Source organism: Lissotriton vulgaris, chromosome 10 (genome assembly GCF_964263255.1).
Source record: "Lissotriton vulgaris chromosome 10, aLisVul1.2, whole genome shotgun sequence".
NCBI classification, from domain to species: Eukaryota; Metazoa; Chordata; class Amphibia; order Caudata; family Salamandridae; genus Lissotriton; species Lissotriton vulgaris.
The window spans coordinates 1,051,417,266-1,051,432,995 of record NC_141698.1 but is presented as its reverse complement, the minus strand read 5'-3'; the positions used below and the strand labels follow the sequence as shown (position 1 = coordinate 1,051,432,995).

General features: G+C 42.4%; 1 protein-coding gene across 1 annotated transcript in view; it reads left to right on the top strand.

The window, feature by feature from the left end:
* Positions 1-4,570: 4,570 nt before the first annotated feature.
* Positions 4,571-15,730, top strand: part of STT3B (STT3 oligosaccharyltransferase complex catalytic subunit B) — a 488,477-nt gene continuing 477,317 nt past the window's right edge. The window contains exon 1 of the mRNA XM_086942109.1: positions 4,571-5,054. Within this exon, the coding sequence (XP_086798235.1) occupies positions 4,807-5,054 (248 nt within the window). The 5' untranslated portion in view covers positions 4,571-4,806. The remainder of the gene's footprint in view (positions 5,055-15,730) is intronic.

Sequence of the window (15,730 nt, the reverse complement as noted above, 5' to 3'; positions counted from 1 at the left end):
AAGCGTGGTTCCCGTCAACCTTGGAATTGTCGTGCGACATCCCCTTCCTAATTCCTGCAACAAAAGGTCTGGTTTCAAACGCAAACGGAGAAGATCACCACCTAGTACTTTCAGGGAGTTTGAACCTTCTTGCTTGGAAAGTGTCAGGCAATCTAACGAGTTGTCTGGACTTTCGTCATCAGCTCTCACTCTTCTCGGAGAGTCCTGGGCACCAGGGACTCACTACAGGTACAATAACATTTGGAGAAAATGGTTTTGTTGGTGCATGGAGAGGAACTTGAATCCAGCGGAGGCTCCTATCGTCAATATAGTTAATTTCCTTGTTGAATTATTCGACAATGGCCTCTCCTATAGATCCATTAATTGTTACAGATCAGCTATCTCTGCTGGACATTCTCTCATCAACGGTAAGACGGTAGGTAAGAACGTTATTATTTGTAGAGTTTTAAAGAGTATTAGACTAAGAAGACCTTCTAGATTCAAATACCAGTCCTTATGGGATGTTAAACTTATCCTAGATCTTTTTTGCTCATGGCCTGATAATTCTCTTCTTAACAGGAAATGTCTTTCCATTAAGCTTGCTAGTCTCTTATGTTTGATTTCTTGCCGTAGGGTATTTGATGTTAAATCTCTGGATATTTCTAGTAGATGTTATGACATGTTTGGTGTTAAGTTTGAAATCCTTAGGAGAACTAAGACCATGTTTGATTCTATCTTTTACCCTCGCTTTGACTTCAGCAAAAAACGTTGTGTTGTTGATTGTATGAGCGAATATGATTCCAGGATGAAAGATCTTCGCCCTCAGGATGCCAATCAACTTCTCATTTCCTTTGTCAAACCTTTTAAACCTATCTCTTCCTCCTCTATCTCCAGATGGGTTAAGCTGGCTATGAGCTTCGCTGGCATTGACCTCTCTAAATGTCAAGCCCACTCTATCAGAGGTGCTATGGCTAGCAAGTCCTTTTGGTCTGGTGGTAAGTTAGATGTTATCCTTAAAGCTGCTGACTCGTCCAATGCCTCAACTTTTGCTCGTCATTATTGCAAACCTATTGAACACTTGTCTGACATTGCTCTTCAAGGCTACCAACATGCATAATGTCGCCTCCTGTCTTGTAATGAAATTGCGATTCTCCTATTAACATGACCAGAGAATCTGGATTTTATTAAAGCCACGGAGGCTAACATTATCCCACCCGTCCCTCCCTTGAACGGAGTATATATACTTATGTGGTTGACTATTTGCATTTCTTATGATGTTGATTTTTTGGTCTTGTTCATGTTTACAATATGCAATTTATCTTTCCAAAGGTTCTTTCAGCCTTTTAATTTTTCACTTTTCTTTTCAGATAACTCGACTTAACGGACTTTCCTGGACTTCTCTACGTTTCCTTCCCCGGAATTCCCTTTTTTCATCACTCTCTAGTCCAAGTTGCACCTTGATTTTGCTGACTCTCTTTTTGCTTCATTGCATTTAAAAGAGGCAGCTCTATTGTTGCTCATGCCTTATATTGTTGTTATGTTGTCACCACATTCTAATTCTTTCTTTCTATGATGTAAACGGCTGCTTGTGAGTTGCATTAAAGGATTAATGTATAATGTTAGCCTCAGTGTCTTTAATGAAATCCAGATTCTCTGGTCATGTTAATAGGAGAATCGCAATGTACCACTATATTGTAGCAAGAAATGAAACATGTACCTTTCTTAAGCTACATTGGTCTGTGACTGGAAATACGACATGTCTGTTCTTGAAACATTCATAAGAGTGTGCAAACCAAGTTTGAACAGCATGTCTTGAGTGTCAGAACCCACAAGTTCTAGCAGGAAGCCTCTGCCATCCACATTGTTCTTGACACAAATCTCCTCAATATAGATATCAAAACACCTGATCCATCTACTACACCGAGGCCCAAATTCTCAGATTCATCAACATCAAAACTGTGCGGCACACATAGCACCATAGTCATTTGACACTGGACAATTGCCTTTCCATCACCGAGGTATGGTGATACGTGTTTCGTCTTGAAAGTAATTCCATCCTCTGAATCAGCAGTTGTCGTGAATCTCTGGCCTCAATAGCTTATAGCTTAACAGCAGACAATGATATATATGGGAGGAGAACCACCTTGTTGCCAGTGCATCTTCTTTTCAAAGTAGTGACTCAAACATGTGATCAAATCAAGTTCAAGTAAGGTCTTTTAAAATACTTACATTAGAGCTGGAAGCTGCATTAATGTGAGAATATCATACTTTCAGGAGCAAGTGCACAAAGCATCATCTTTGCCCAGTTAGCTCCAAAAATATGTCCTTGGTCTACATCCTAACTTTCACCCTGCAACTCTGCAGAGAGGGTGCATCAGACGTTGTGTCCACTGATGATCTGTGTGTGCTACACTCAATGCGAAACTGCATACCACAATTTGCTTATCTGTCCCCCCCCCCACAAGTACAAAGGATCATTCTACAACACTATCACTCAAATGGTGCGATACTGTTCAGATCCTTAGCATTTGTGTGGTGTGGTGTGCAGTTGAAATGCACACACTTTAAGAGGTCAGATATATGGATCTGTACAAGTATATTCATGAATAACAATGTAAATAGCACTTACTCATTTTTGTATTTAATGCTTTTATGGAGCTACCCATCTCAATGTAGGGTGTCCGAGCGCTTTACATCACTCCCCTATTTTATACATTGACAATAAATCATAAAAGTGTGTAAACCAACGTACATTATGTTACATAAGAGAATGAGGGTTTCAAGGGGTAGGAGTCACACATCATCTGTACTGGGAGGGATTACATGTTAAGAGTGCATGTCTGTGAGAAACACCAAATCAGGATTTAAAACATAACACAGTGCTTCAGGTTGTCTGTACTAATAATAAGACTGTATTACTGCTTACAGAAACCCATTTTAGTAGCCCTATAATATTAACAGGTTGAGAAAAAAACAGTAAGTTTTTTTAAGCCCATGTCTGGCAGTTTGCATGCAGGTCCGGGCTGCCAACTCATAGCTAACTGTGCTATGCTTGAAAGAGCGCAATTTATGACCTGCAGGTAATAAAAGGATCTGTGCCAAAAGCACTTACCTAACTACATCAAATGAAAATCTGTCATCTGCATTTAACACAATGTGCTTTGCAGAAGGAAAAAGAACCATTTATGCTAATGTATGAGTCAAATCTATGACTAAAAAACACAGTGTATTAACCACCAGAATTATCTTCACATTATTATTATTCCGAGATTTACTGGATACACCAAGCTCTCTGCAACAGGTGCATTAATTCCATAAAATATGTTAAAATGCAGCCTTTCCAACCAATTAAGCCACAACATATTAATATGAAAAGTTTCACCTTGTTGCCAATTTCTTTATTTAAAAAAAAAAAACACCTGAATGTATAGGTTGACTGCAAGTCTGCTTTTCATGACTGTCACCCCTTTTGTTGTCCCACCTCGACCCTTGATAAAGGGGCTTCCAGCCTAAAGTTTGTCCAATTCCAACACTGGTTGACGGTGTGTTTCTCATGAAGTTTTTTAAAATAATGAGACAGTTCTCTTTCAGTTTACAGCCGTCACACTCCAGTACTGTTTCACACGCAATGCTTTCACTTAACTATGAAACAGGATATCGTGGTTAAGTGATGAACAAACACATTTTGGAGCGAAACAGAGGCCAGGTTCAGCTTCAAATTCCCGCCAAACCCTTTACAGTCCAGAAGAGGCGCTGTAGTCAGAGCAGCAACACAGTCTTTATTTTATTGGAGATGAACTTTGTCAATCTAATTGCAACCCCCTTTACACCACCCCTTTCTTAAAACGGTCCCGATGCCAGTCAATTCGTCTATCACTCTACCTGCTACTTCAAAGTACTATTGGCGTCTGATCTCTGTCAATTAAACATTAGCAGACGATTTGATTGGATTGGTCTAAGAGCATGGGAAGTCCCCATTTTTTTCATTGGGTGGCGTGCCATGGCTTCTGGCACGCCCCCGAAACGACCTGTCGCTTTGTGACAGGCCGACGAGGAGCGTTTCCTGGTGCAGCCTAGTAACCGCCTCCTTTTAAACAGTAAAAACAGACTAAAGGAAGAGGCGCCAGTGCCAGGGTATAGATGGATGTTAACCTGGAGTCCATTTTCGAAATCTCTTTAGTGCACACACTGAACATAGAAGTGAAAAATACTAACACAATAAACAAATAAATAAAACGAAAACAATGTGCTTCACAAAATGAGAGTCCAGCATTATATTCAAACCATTCAGTATCAAAAAGCAGTTTTCTCAATATTGATATAGTTTTCTAGTAGTAGAATTGATATTAATCAGTTTCCTCAGTTTTTGTTCCAGTAGAGTAAAATGTGCAAATATATTTTAATTACCATTATTTTTAATCTCCTAGCCTTGCAAGCGTTGGAATGATTACTCTATTTAGATATGGCCGCCGTTTTGCGGGCGTGATGAACTTCTACGTCAGGTCTCGACTCTTTTTCTATGTCTTGACTCGCTGCGCGTGAGACCACTCTGTTGCCCTTGACTCCACCCCTTTCCTCGCCCCCGTCTCCTGTCCGAGGAGATGTCATTCCTTATCGGCGGAGCGTTTTGCTCCTGCTCCCCGGTTTCGCCCATCTTCCCCGGTGTGTGATGCTGCCCGGGAACCGGAGGACTTCTAGTGGCGGCTGGAGAGAGAGCGCGCGGCCGTGGCCGTTGGAGGGGGCACAGTGAGCGCACGCGGGGCCGGCAGCGGAGGGAAGCGGCTCGCGCGCAACGGCGGGTCCGACTCCGCAGCCCCGGGTTCAAGCATGGCGGAGCAGGCGGCGCTGGAGAGCCGGCCGCAGAAGGGAGCTGCCGCCTCCAACTCCTCGGGCCGGGCCACCGGGGGCAGCAGCTCCTCTTCCGGAGGGGCCCTGGCAGGTGGGCTATCGCAGCCGGCGGGCTGGCAGTCCTTACTCTCCTTCACCATCCTCTTCTTGGCCTGGCTGGCCGGATTCAGCTCCAGGCTCTTCGCTGTCATACGCTTCGAGAGCATCATCCACGAGTTCGACCCTTGGTGAGTGCGGGGATGGTCTGTCTGATGCAGTGGGGGTTGTGGAGCAAGAGGGAGGGGAGCTTTAAGGCTCAAGGGAGTGAGTCTGAAAACCCTGTCTTGAACAGGAGAAGAGACTTTCGGTGCATTCTGGCATGATCTGCACGAACCCCCTCCCCCTCCAACCAGGTCCTACGGGACCAATTAAGTAATTCAACCCAGGATGAGCATGGACTGAGCTACAACCCTGTGCCGCCCCACCTGCCGGTTTCAATCCAGCAGCACATGGAGGAAGTGAGGTACCTCGTGAAACTGAAGGAGGCCTTTGCATGCAGCTTTAACGGGACGCACCTGGGCAGTTCCACAGCTTTCCTGCATAAGACATGCACGAGACTTCAAACATGCAGCATACTCGTCCTTGGGCTTAATGATAACTTACAGGGAAATAGCAACCAGATGCAAATAGTTACTAATTTGAAGCACTGTGCATTCGTATTAGGGAGCTAAACTGGGATTTACCCACCACTTTTTACCGAGCGCTTAGATTTTGGATTTTACAGTTCGCACTGTTGCAGTCTTTTGTTCGTGACAGTTGAGCTGCTAATAGCGATCGAAATAGTGAGATGACTGCGTTATCAAGCTATCCACGCAGGGTGGCAGTGACCTGGAAAGACCGCTGATATTAACTCATAGCATACAGTTTGACACTGTTGTACCTTGGAAGCAGTACCCTGGAAGACCGAGTGGCAGTTTCACTGCCACCAGTAGATCTACCTCCCAACTTTTTAACCTAAACACAAGGTGATGTCGGACGATTGATTTTAAGGTAGTTACATTTGAATTCAATAGAAACGGACACTTTTATTTTTTTTTGAGCAGAGGAATAAGTTGTTTTTTAGGTTGATGTATTACGTTTGGAGGTTGAACCAGGACATTGAGTGACAAACTCCAAATAATGGTTTATGGAGAGATACAAAAACATGCATACGAAAACAGAATGCAAATAACGATAACTTGGTTAGCTTTTGGGTACTTCATTTATTTTCTTTTATTGCTGGAGGTTATAGACCTTCTCGGCACCATGATATATTCGATCTTCGCGATTCTTAAAAAAAAAAAAAAAAACCCAAAAAGTGCAATATTGTACCTTTGAAAGTAGTTAAGTTTCCTAGTACTTGCAGTGTAGCAAACTTCAGAGAATGAGGGCTCAGCTGACAGTACAGTAATGTGTGATTCAGCGGATGGGTTTAGTATGTAGTAGAAACAGGAGTCATTATGGGAAAGCAGAGCAATGTACAAGAATGCATCTCCAACTTTCTTGAATTGGGGGATGAATGAGTGAGCTGTGTGGTGGGAGGCTATTGCAGAGCTTGATCACACACCATATACTTATTTGTGATTGTTTATCTTGCATAATGTCTATTAATGTCTATTAATAGTGTCCAATGTCCAGCACTGAAAGAGGCTAGAAATAAATATTTGCTTCCTTTTAATATAAAGATTTAAGTTGGACTCTCCTCAGGATTTGATGGACTTGCTGCCAAACCCACCAACTTTGTGTGTTAAAGTGTGCACACTTAAAACATGTTTTTCACCTGTTTTATTGAATGGGTGAAATATTATTTGGACTTATGAATGATAAGGAATATTTTATGTATTTTGATTACCAATATTTTTAATATGTTGATGATTGTGCACCTCGGGGTATGTCAAAATTAATAAAAAAATAAACTCGAAACCTTTATTGTGACAAGCATAGGAAACCTAAGATGGATTGGTGCGAGTGAAAGACCTCTGCTAGTTGAAAGCTTCCTTATGTGAAAGAAAAAGGGCATTACATGGATGCTGGTCTTGGGTGAGCTGGAGGAACAAGAGGTAGGTCATGGGAACACAGAGAGCAGCAAGTGGGAGCTTTGTTGGTCCCCCTAAGTGTGCCATTTGATTGGTAGGTGAAGGCTTGAGCGACGTATCAGGTGGTGTATTGTGTTTTCTTTAAGTTGGTATTGGTGTTTCGTTGAGGAGTGGCAAGGTGAGTGCCACTGGCTTTGTGTGTACTCGTGCTAGGATTTGGGCTACTGTGATGCTCGGTTGTGTGATGCCCTGTGTAAGGCTCAACCGAGTCCCTGTACAAGCAGGTGGTGGAGAAAGAGTTTTGGAACTCCATGCAAACCAGGGAACTAGAAGTGAGGATGGTATGCGAGCTAAAGGATAATGTGTAGGATGGCCAGCTTTACATTATCACTTCTTGTGGTGCTTTGTGTTCGCAGACACATGAGAAAATGTTTGTTGGGCAATGGGGTACCTGAGTCACATACCTTATTTCTGGGGTTTCATGCAAAATCCCCCTCCTCTAAATCCGACTAACTCTATAACTCAGCTAGAGATTGATTTTATCAAGTGTGATTACTATACGTACTCAATTTGAGCTCTCCCATTACCACCTCCTGAAGTAAGACCTGTCTGCTCGCTGTTGCAGGATTTGAGAAGCAAATTTAGAAAATGACCAGCTATGTATCTGAATGGGAACACTTTTGGTAAATAGTGTTTAGCATCTACCACGCATACTGGCCAGTAACTGCTTTACTGCTACATGACCTGGTCTAGTGGGTACGTTTTAGCCGTTGATCTAGGATGCAAGACATCTAATCTCAGCTTTAGTAGTTCACCAAATATGAAGGAAATAAACACTGTATTCTGAAGCTAGGCAGGCCTCACAACACTGACATTACAATGGGAAGGGCAACCGTTACGTGTTCCCACCATGCATCATTGTCCCTCAGTTGCAGTCTGGGCTAGTTGGAAAGGTAGAACCAGTAGAAAAGTTTATTTTTATTCCTAGCCTCCCATTTCGCCATATTGTGTGCGGTCAGGGCAATAACATATTGAATAGATTGTTCTGCCCACCTCTGGCAATATTGGAAGTATTTAGAATCCATATAAATGATATTAGTTGGAGTGTGGTTTAAAAAATGGACTCACTTTTGTGGAAGGGGAGAAGTGCCCTTTCTTCTGCTATGGTCCCCAAAATGCTATGTGGTGGTAAATGGTTACTCTGGTAGAAGTAGCTGTGTGCTGCGTTCTCGGGTCTACAACTTCAACTTTTTGGTCCCTGTGAAAACATCCAGTTTGTCCTGGATGATTTGTATCGTCCTGTTTGCTACTGTACCTCTGTCCACTGATATGACAATAAGTCAGCAGTGTGAAACAAACTTGATGGAAGAAATACACATAAGCTGCATACTCCCTGGACAGGTCTCCAGCATGGTATTCAATAATACATTCAGTGCATCAGCAGGTGGCAGTATTTGCATCTTCATACCTAAATGTGCACCTGAAGGTGCATTGGTAGGACTTCCCTCCTGTGCTGCAGCTCTTAGCCACATAGAAGTACAACATTCATAGCTCATAAAGGACTGAAAGAGTGGGAGTTTTTTGTCTTTTGAGAGGGTTAAAAATGGTGGATTTTGCATTTCTTTGCTTAGAATAAAATCCATGCCGTTATTCTTTTTTCTGAAGTAATCCATTGTAGTGGTTGGGCTATTTGTCACTAATTTAAACCGGATCTACCTATCATTGTAGAGTTTTGTCCTCTATAGCTGAATACCATAAATTAAGTGGAGTTACATCACGAGGGAGTATAGTTTTTTTTTGGTACAAACTCAATTAGTCCATCTTGTTTCTGCGTTGTGTGCCTCCATTTGCAGCCCAGTTTCTGCTTTGTCGCAATTCGTGCAATGCAAGGAGAATGTTGCAGGTTTTGATGCCATTTGCATTATGTGCCCAGTGTATTTTGTTTAGTTTTAGACATGTTCATACATTATCCCATGCGACCAGTCGGATACTGGAGTTGTACTACAGCGCATACAAAAACGTGACCCTTCGGTTTGTTAGATGTGCACCGTTAAGTATTATAATACTAGTTTTGTGCTGTCGCACTGCTATGCCATACTGATACCTCCATAGTTTGGACATCTACACTCGCTCCTAAATCTGTGCAAGATGACTTATAAATAAAGCAGTTCCCTCTCTAGTGCACATGTTTTGCATATTTCTGCTAGGTGTATCGAGAGTTTCTGCGGAATAATATTAGCTCCTTGACTAGCATTGCTTGTGTACAGATTCTGATATCTGATGCACGTTCTTAGTATTTTTGTTCAGGTGGCTTTCATATCTTTACTGTTCGTCATTTACAACTAGTAGAAAACATGGTTTAATAGCTACTGTCAACTGATGTTGCTCAGACAATTGCTCAATCAGAATAGGAGGAGACTGCTCTATGAAAGAATATTTAGTGGTTAATTTCATCTGAGATTATATTTCAGTGAGTTTGCATAAAGTTGAAGCAGGATAGTTCTCATCAGTTTAGAATCTGAGTGCTGGAGAGTCACACACATGCAAAACATTCAGTTGTATGTGAATGCCTTCTCTGTCGCTACCAGTTACCCTTAGGGTGCACTTGCAACATTTATGCCGCCACAATAACTGTCCTAGTTCACCTACTGTTCATCAAAGACACGCGAGATGGGCCTAGTAACACAAGCTTTCCTTTGTTCTTTCCCTTGATGTACCTTTGGGCATTCTTTCTTGACCCATAATACGATAGGCTCTGGTCGGCCCAATTTTTCTGCTAAACGGTCCCAGTTTTTTGAGCTGAAAGCACCCTTCCCCCCCGTGATTAGTTCTGACCCAGAAGCGTAGTTCAGTTTGTCAATAGTATTACATACTTTAATTTTCACCATGTGATACAATAGTGATGTGGAAGAGTCAGTTCGCTGTAAAAGGATGCTTGGTGTTTGTCTGCCTTTACTCCCAGCTCAGTCCTCATTCACATGCATCACTGACTTATGTATCTTCCAAAATCCAGTCGGCCATCTCAAAGTAACGACAGTAGTGCTACGAAACTTTCTGTCAGTGTTCTGTTATTTAGTTGAACCTACACCTGACTTTACGAGCCAAGTCTCTCATGTGACTAACTTTACCCAGTCCTACTGTCCTTTTACTGGTGGACTTGGTGTGTAGTTCACAGGTACTGTTTCTCCATCCTTTCACCTTTTTGATTTGCGCTCTTCATACTCTGCCTACCTTTCGGAGACGTTCCTGACCCATTTCTGTGGAACCTCCAAGTTGTGTCATGTCTTTGGTGACACCTTCAGCCAGTTCTTGCTTTTCTACCAGCAGCATGTCTAGTGGAACTTGCAGGTTTGCTTTTTCCATACTACGATTGTGCTTCAAAGTCTCAGCATGAGAAGTGCTTTTGTACAGAGAAACCAGGGCTTGGTTAGCACTACACACGGTATGTACATGGAGACACTTAGCTGTTATGTGACTACTTCCCCAGTCCTACCTTCCTTTTAGAGGCCGAAATGGGAGAAGCAATAATGGAAAACACAAGTTATGTTGTTAGCACAGAAGTCATGCATTTATTTCCCAATAAATGCATGGATCATGCAGAAGTGACAACTGTCTACATTGCACTAACAGGATGATTTGATTCGTTATCTGTACACAGAAAAAGCATAAGCCGACACGAAAGAGCCAAACACTGTGGCTTTCTGCAAGGTTGCTGGATTTCCTATGCTCTTTCCTGCAAGTTGGATACCTTCCAATTTCCTCCGGTGGAACCCTTCTGATATGCAGTACTGCATCACTTCCTCAAAAAGGGCCACCCTATATCACGCCACCTGGAAAACAACTTAATATGATAAACCTTTCTTCATTTGAAGATTTTTAGCTCATCTTTCTTACTACTCTGACATTTAGTGGCCATACATTCATGACTCCCATGCACTTTGTTACAGCTGCTGTACCTTACTGACTGCCTCTGCCCCCACTTTGGTTTACAAGCTCTCAAGAACTTCACTGCCTTACTAGACTAAGCACTTGATCTTGCTGGTCATGGAATATCTTCTAGGCCACTTTTGCTTGTGAGAGTCTGATTCCTGTTCAAACATGCCAACCTAGCCACAAAACCCCATAACAATACGTAAACCTGCAATGTTACTGGGAAGAGTCCTATTCAGTTATTTCCCTCTCATCTTTTAGCCCGTGCCTGCATTTATCACTCTGCACAAATTGCTGGCTAACGGCATGCAAAATAACTTCCTCTTGTACATAAAAGCATTGGATTTCTAATATACCTGTGTTTAAAACGTGCGAGAGATCCACTGTGATGGGAGATGGACGTTTGCTGGCACCAATTTTCATACCTGTTTGTTTGCACTTTGTGCTGTCTGTACTGTGTGAGAAAGAATCCTGGCTTACCGTTGGACCTATAGGTAGGTTTAATGGATAAATCTTGCGATCACTTTTTCTTTGCCCAGGGGGAAAATCTATTTTTAATTCTGTTATACACTTACTATCCCAAGTCTTTGTTGGCCCACGTCATGCGAAATGCTACTGAGGAGCTGCATCGATCCTAGAATAGTAGGAAACGATTTGTCTGAACAGAGATGATATTTTACAGTGTAAGTTAAGTGTTGAGATTGGAGATGTTAACTTTCAGAGTTATCTCTGACTTGTGTGGACTGGAACCAATAAAAAATGCAGTGTTTTGAGCATAATTCCCTTCCGACTCGTTATGCAAGTTCTGGAAAGGCTTATACTGCAGTTGGTGCAGGCTTTACTAACCCACTTTTTTATGGAGGACTTCCCTAGCGAAAGTACTGTTTGCAGTTATTTGGTTTTAGCATGGAGATTTCCTTGAAGGTTAGGATAAATAAAATGAAGTGGTGTGAGGACTCGACGAAAAGCAGTTTCCTGGGTTTCTTTTCTTTCTTTCTTTAAATGTTCTTATGACTCTCTCAGGTATGGTATATTCACCTGTGTAGTTGATGATAAGCCTATGAGGAGAAGGAGAGCTCAGTCCAGGTCCAATAGTGTTTGTTTCGCTCCCCATTAGCTAAGTCCAATGGTATTACTTTTGCCTCCAGAATCAGATGGGTCCTGTTCTCCAGGGCGGTTTCCCAAGGCCTTCAAAGCTGCACACACTGCCGTGGTCCCATCTGCAAACATCAGACTCCCTGTCAGTCAGTCTGATGGTTAGACCTTTTTCCATGCCATGCAAGACTGGTGTTTCGCAAGCAGGCATTCCACATATGTTTGCCGTGCTGTCCTAGTGCAAGACATGAGATTGAGCAAGCATGTATTAAGTAAATGCAGGTTTCTCCTGCCTGTAATGGAAAAAGTGTTGTCGGTCACCAGTGAACCAAATGAATTGCCTGGCCGTTTAACTTCATGTTAGAAAACCTGCTTCTGGGAAAATTCCTTGAGTGGATTTGTAGATTCTATAGACTCTGGTCAGGAAGGTTCCGTACACATATTAAAATTTGTATTAGTTTGAATCTCCCTTTAGTTGCTTTTGCACGAAGTATTTCCAACTAGCTCGATTCAAAGTCAATACCTCACTTGCATCCTTTGCACACAAGTCCTAAAAACATATAGGAGTCTAGTCTTAGTTTCACCATTAATCTGTTCAGGTGGGTAATCTCCTTCCTGCCAGTTTCATGTGCACTTGACTGTGGGTTGTTCTGCTTATCTACATTGCCAGAAGATCAGCTGCATGGGTCTGCAGTCGATCGGCCAGGAATTGTCTCGGAGTCATCTCAACCTGATGTTCTTAAATGTTTGTATGACCCATCGTATCTGCTACCCATTCGAGTCACTCTAGCCCAAACCATACTCTAGCCCAAACCATACTCTAGCCCAAACCATACTCTAGCCCAAACCATACTCTAGCCCAAACCATACTCTAGCCCAAACCATACTCTAGCAAACACCAGAAAGGGGATATAGACCAAATAGGTTTACATCCGCTTCCTGTAGCAGCTAAGTACCTCAATTATTTTTTGGAGGTTGGAACCAGGTTGGGCTGCATAACACTGCCTCAAGTAGAATTACAGGCTAAATGGGTTTTATGAGGAACACAGTCTATTGTGGCGGAGTACCCAACAGCCATCATGCCATGTTTTGCAGCTACACTGCCCCCTCCCTTTTACACCCAATAGGTACTCAGATTCCTTTAAGAAGGTGCTCCTCCTACTGTCTTCCCATAGCGAAAACGGTAACAATAGAGTTTGGCTACTTGAAAAAAGACGAAGTCAGGACCACTTCAAGAATTTTAGAAATCAGATCAAGCAATCATGGTATGAACTTCTTCTTAGTATCACTTGCCTATCATGAATATGGGGGCTCTCTGTTTAAAATAACATCAAGCTCTGAGGGCTCCCAAAGACCTGATCATGTTGACTGACCATAAGCTGTAGTCTTTGTGGTATATTCACACTGTCAGTTGTTAGAATTTCGACTTTGTCCATTGCAGTAGCATGGTTGGAACAATTTGTAATCCTCTTATTACTGGTCATGGTGGGAACAAAGAAGAGTCAACCCTACTGACTTAAGGTTCCAGATGGTGGTTGTTGGTTCAAAACACCTTCCTGTGCATTTTTCATTGCAGCATTGACCTGAAGAATGTTACTGACATCGCAATTTTGGTTATGCCATAAATCATCGCTGAGCGCTCTTTTCACAGCCTTTAGCACAAGTGCTAGTTTGATCATTGCCATTTAAAAAAAAAGATGGATTTGATAGCAGTTTCAATTTATTGACCAACTCTTAAAACCATGCGTAATTTCAAGTTATTTTGCTGCTATTTAGAAATAGACACCCAGTCGACACTAGGCTTAATTTTCAGGATATATACCTAAAATAAATTTGCAGGTGAATCATAATGGAATAAATTTGTGCAGTTAATGGTTATCTTGATTACATGATTGTGATTCAGCCGACCTGGACCATCCCTGCGTGCTCAAAATAGTAGGTTTGTGTTAAAAGTATAACTTGATGGCGGTCATTTTATCACTCTAAAGTATTAACAGTCCATCCCTGTTGTGGTCGACACTGGCCTGAAAGTGTTGGTGCAAGTGCAATGCCCACTGTGCTACCCTGCGCTCCTTTCGGGGTTAGGACACCCTAAACACGGAAGGTAATGGGGATTCAAGGAAGAAATCACTTAAATCTATTTACATGATATTAAATGAGTTTTTTATATCAAAATATTTGTAAATTCGGAAATTGTCATGCTGTGTCTTAATATTTGGTGAATTTTGAAACCTAGATGGCAGTGAGCCAGAGCGGTTTTGCTTCATTTCCAGTTGATTTTTTTCCTTTGTGCAAAATGTCACTTCTTTCTCTTTTGGTTTAACCTCAATTGCTTCCTTACTTTCAGGAATCAAGTATTGACACCCATAGCTTGTTAGCAGTTGCTAAGTAGGTCACCACAGTTGGTACATGCAGGATACGGCCTATTTTACATATGAAATTGCTCTCCCAAGAATGTTGCGAATCTCACATGGGAAGAGGAGGTCCGTCAGTAACCCGTGGTGCTTTGTGCCTATAGCCATGTGCTCTATAGGAGTGCTCTGATGTTATGTCCGTTATTGGAAAATTAATTTAGACCGCTCATTGTGTTCATCACACTGATTCTCATGCTTCACTGTTACCTGTTTTTTGATCTTCTACCAGTCGTTTTGTTACCAACCTTTAGAGAACACAGTGATAAGAAACCTTAAATGCCTGTCCGGAAATCCTTACCCAGTTTGCGCATTTTAGCTGCATACTTGTTTAAAAAGACCCTTTTATGTTTAAACTGCTTTAGCAGTGGGGGCTAATGGGAGCAGCAAAAAAAAAGTCAAATATGTTTAAAGGTTACGACCTCCTTTGTGGCTCTTGCGAAGTCATTGAAATGTTTATTATCTTGGGCACCTGTCTGAGTGCTATAAAAACCGGCCTGATGGCCTCGGAATAATTCAAAGTATATACTGCATGGGAGACTTGTCATATACATTTGGTATCTCACACTGTTGTATCCCACTTATGCCACCCCTCCCGTGCCCTGCGCTTGGTTCCTTCCCTTTCCCTGCGTGTGAGCTTCCCCTGTGCTCTACCCTCCCTGATTGGTTCCCCTGCATTCCATGCTTCCCTGGTTGACCTCCTTTGACATGTACCGATAACAGATGTTCCACTGACCCACGCATGACTACCCGTGTGGGGCTGTTTCTAATAAACCTAACATGAGGAACTTATGATCGTCTAATGACTACTTTGTAACGGTGGCGACGAGCGGAACTACAGCCTCACACCGTGGTATATCCAGGTACAGCTGACGAACAGAATACTTAAATGAAATGTAATTTCAATCTGAAGATTGGAACAAACACCTTCTACTTTGAAAGCTGCTTCGTGTTTGAATCGGAGGCTGTGGAAGCGTATGCCTGGTGCCGAGATTTGAGTATCTCAGGACGTCCGGTTTCTTTGCAGTCCATAATCGTTTTGGACTTCGTATTCGTGACGTGACAGCTGCTGCATCACATGAAGGTACGGCCGCACGGCAATATGGACTTTCTCCCCTCGTTTGTCGTCTGAAATTGCCTGTGTTCGTCTCCGCTCATAGGCATACCATTGCGAAGCATTCCTGTCGGTTACAGCCGTGCGCATCCACAAAAAGGCATTCCTGTCAGCTGTTTGCGCCTCCATTTCAATCTTTTCTGCGCATGCTCGGCGACGCGTGACGTCAATGAAACGCAGCGTTGGAAGCCATTTTAAATTTAAAGAAAAGCAATTGAAATTGATCGTGCTGCCCGAGTCTCTGGGTTCGAGTCTGACCAACGTTCTGCATGAGTGAACATTGCGAAATGTGAATGAAA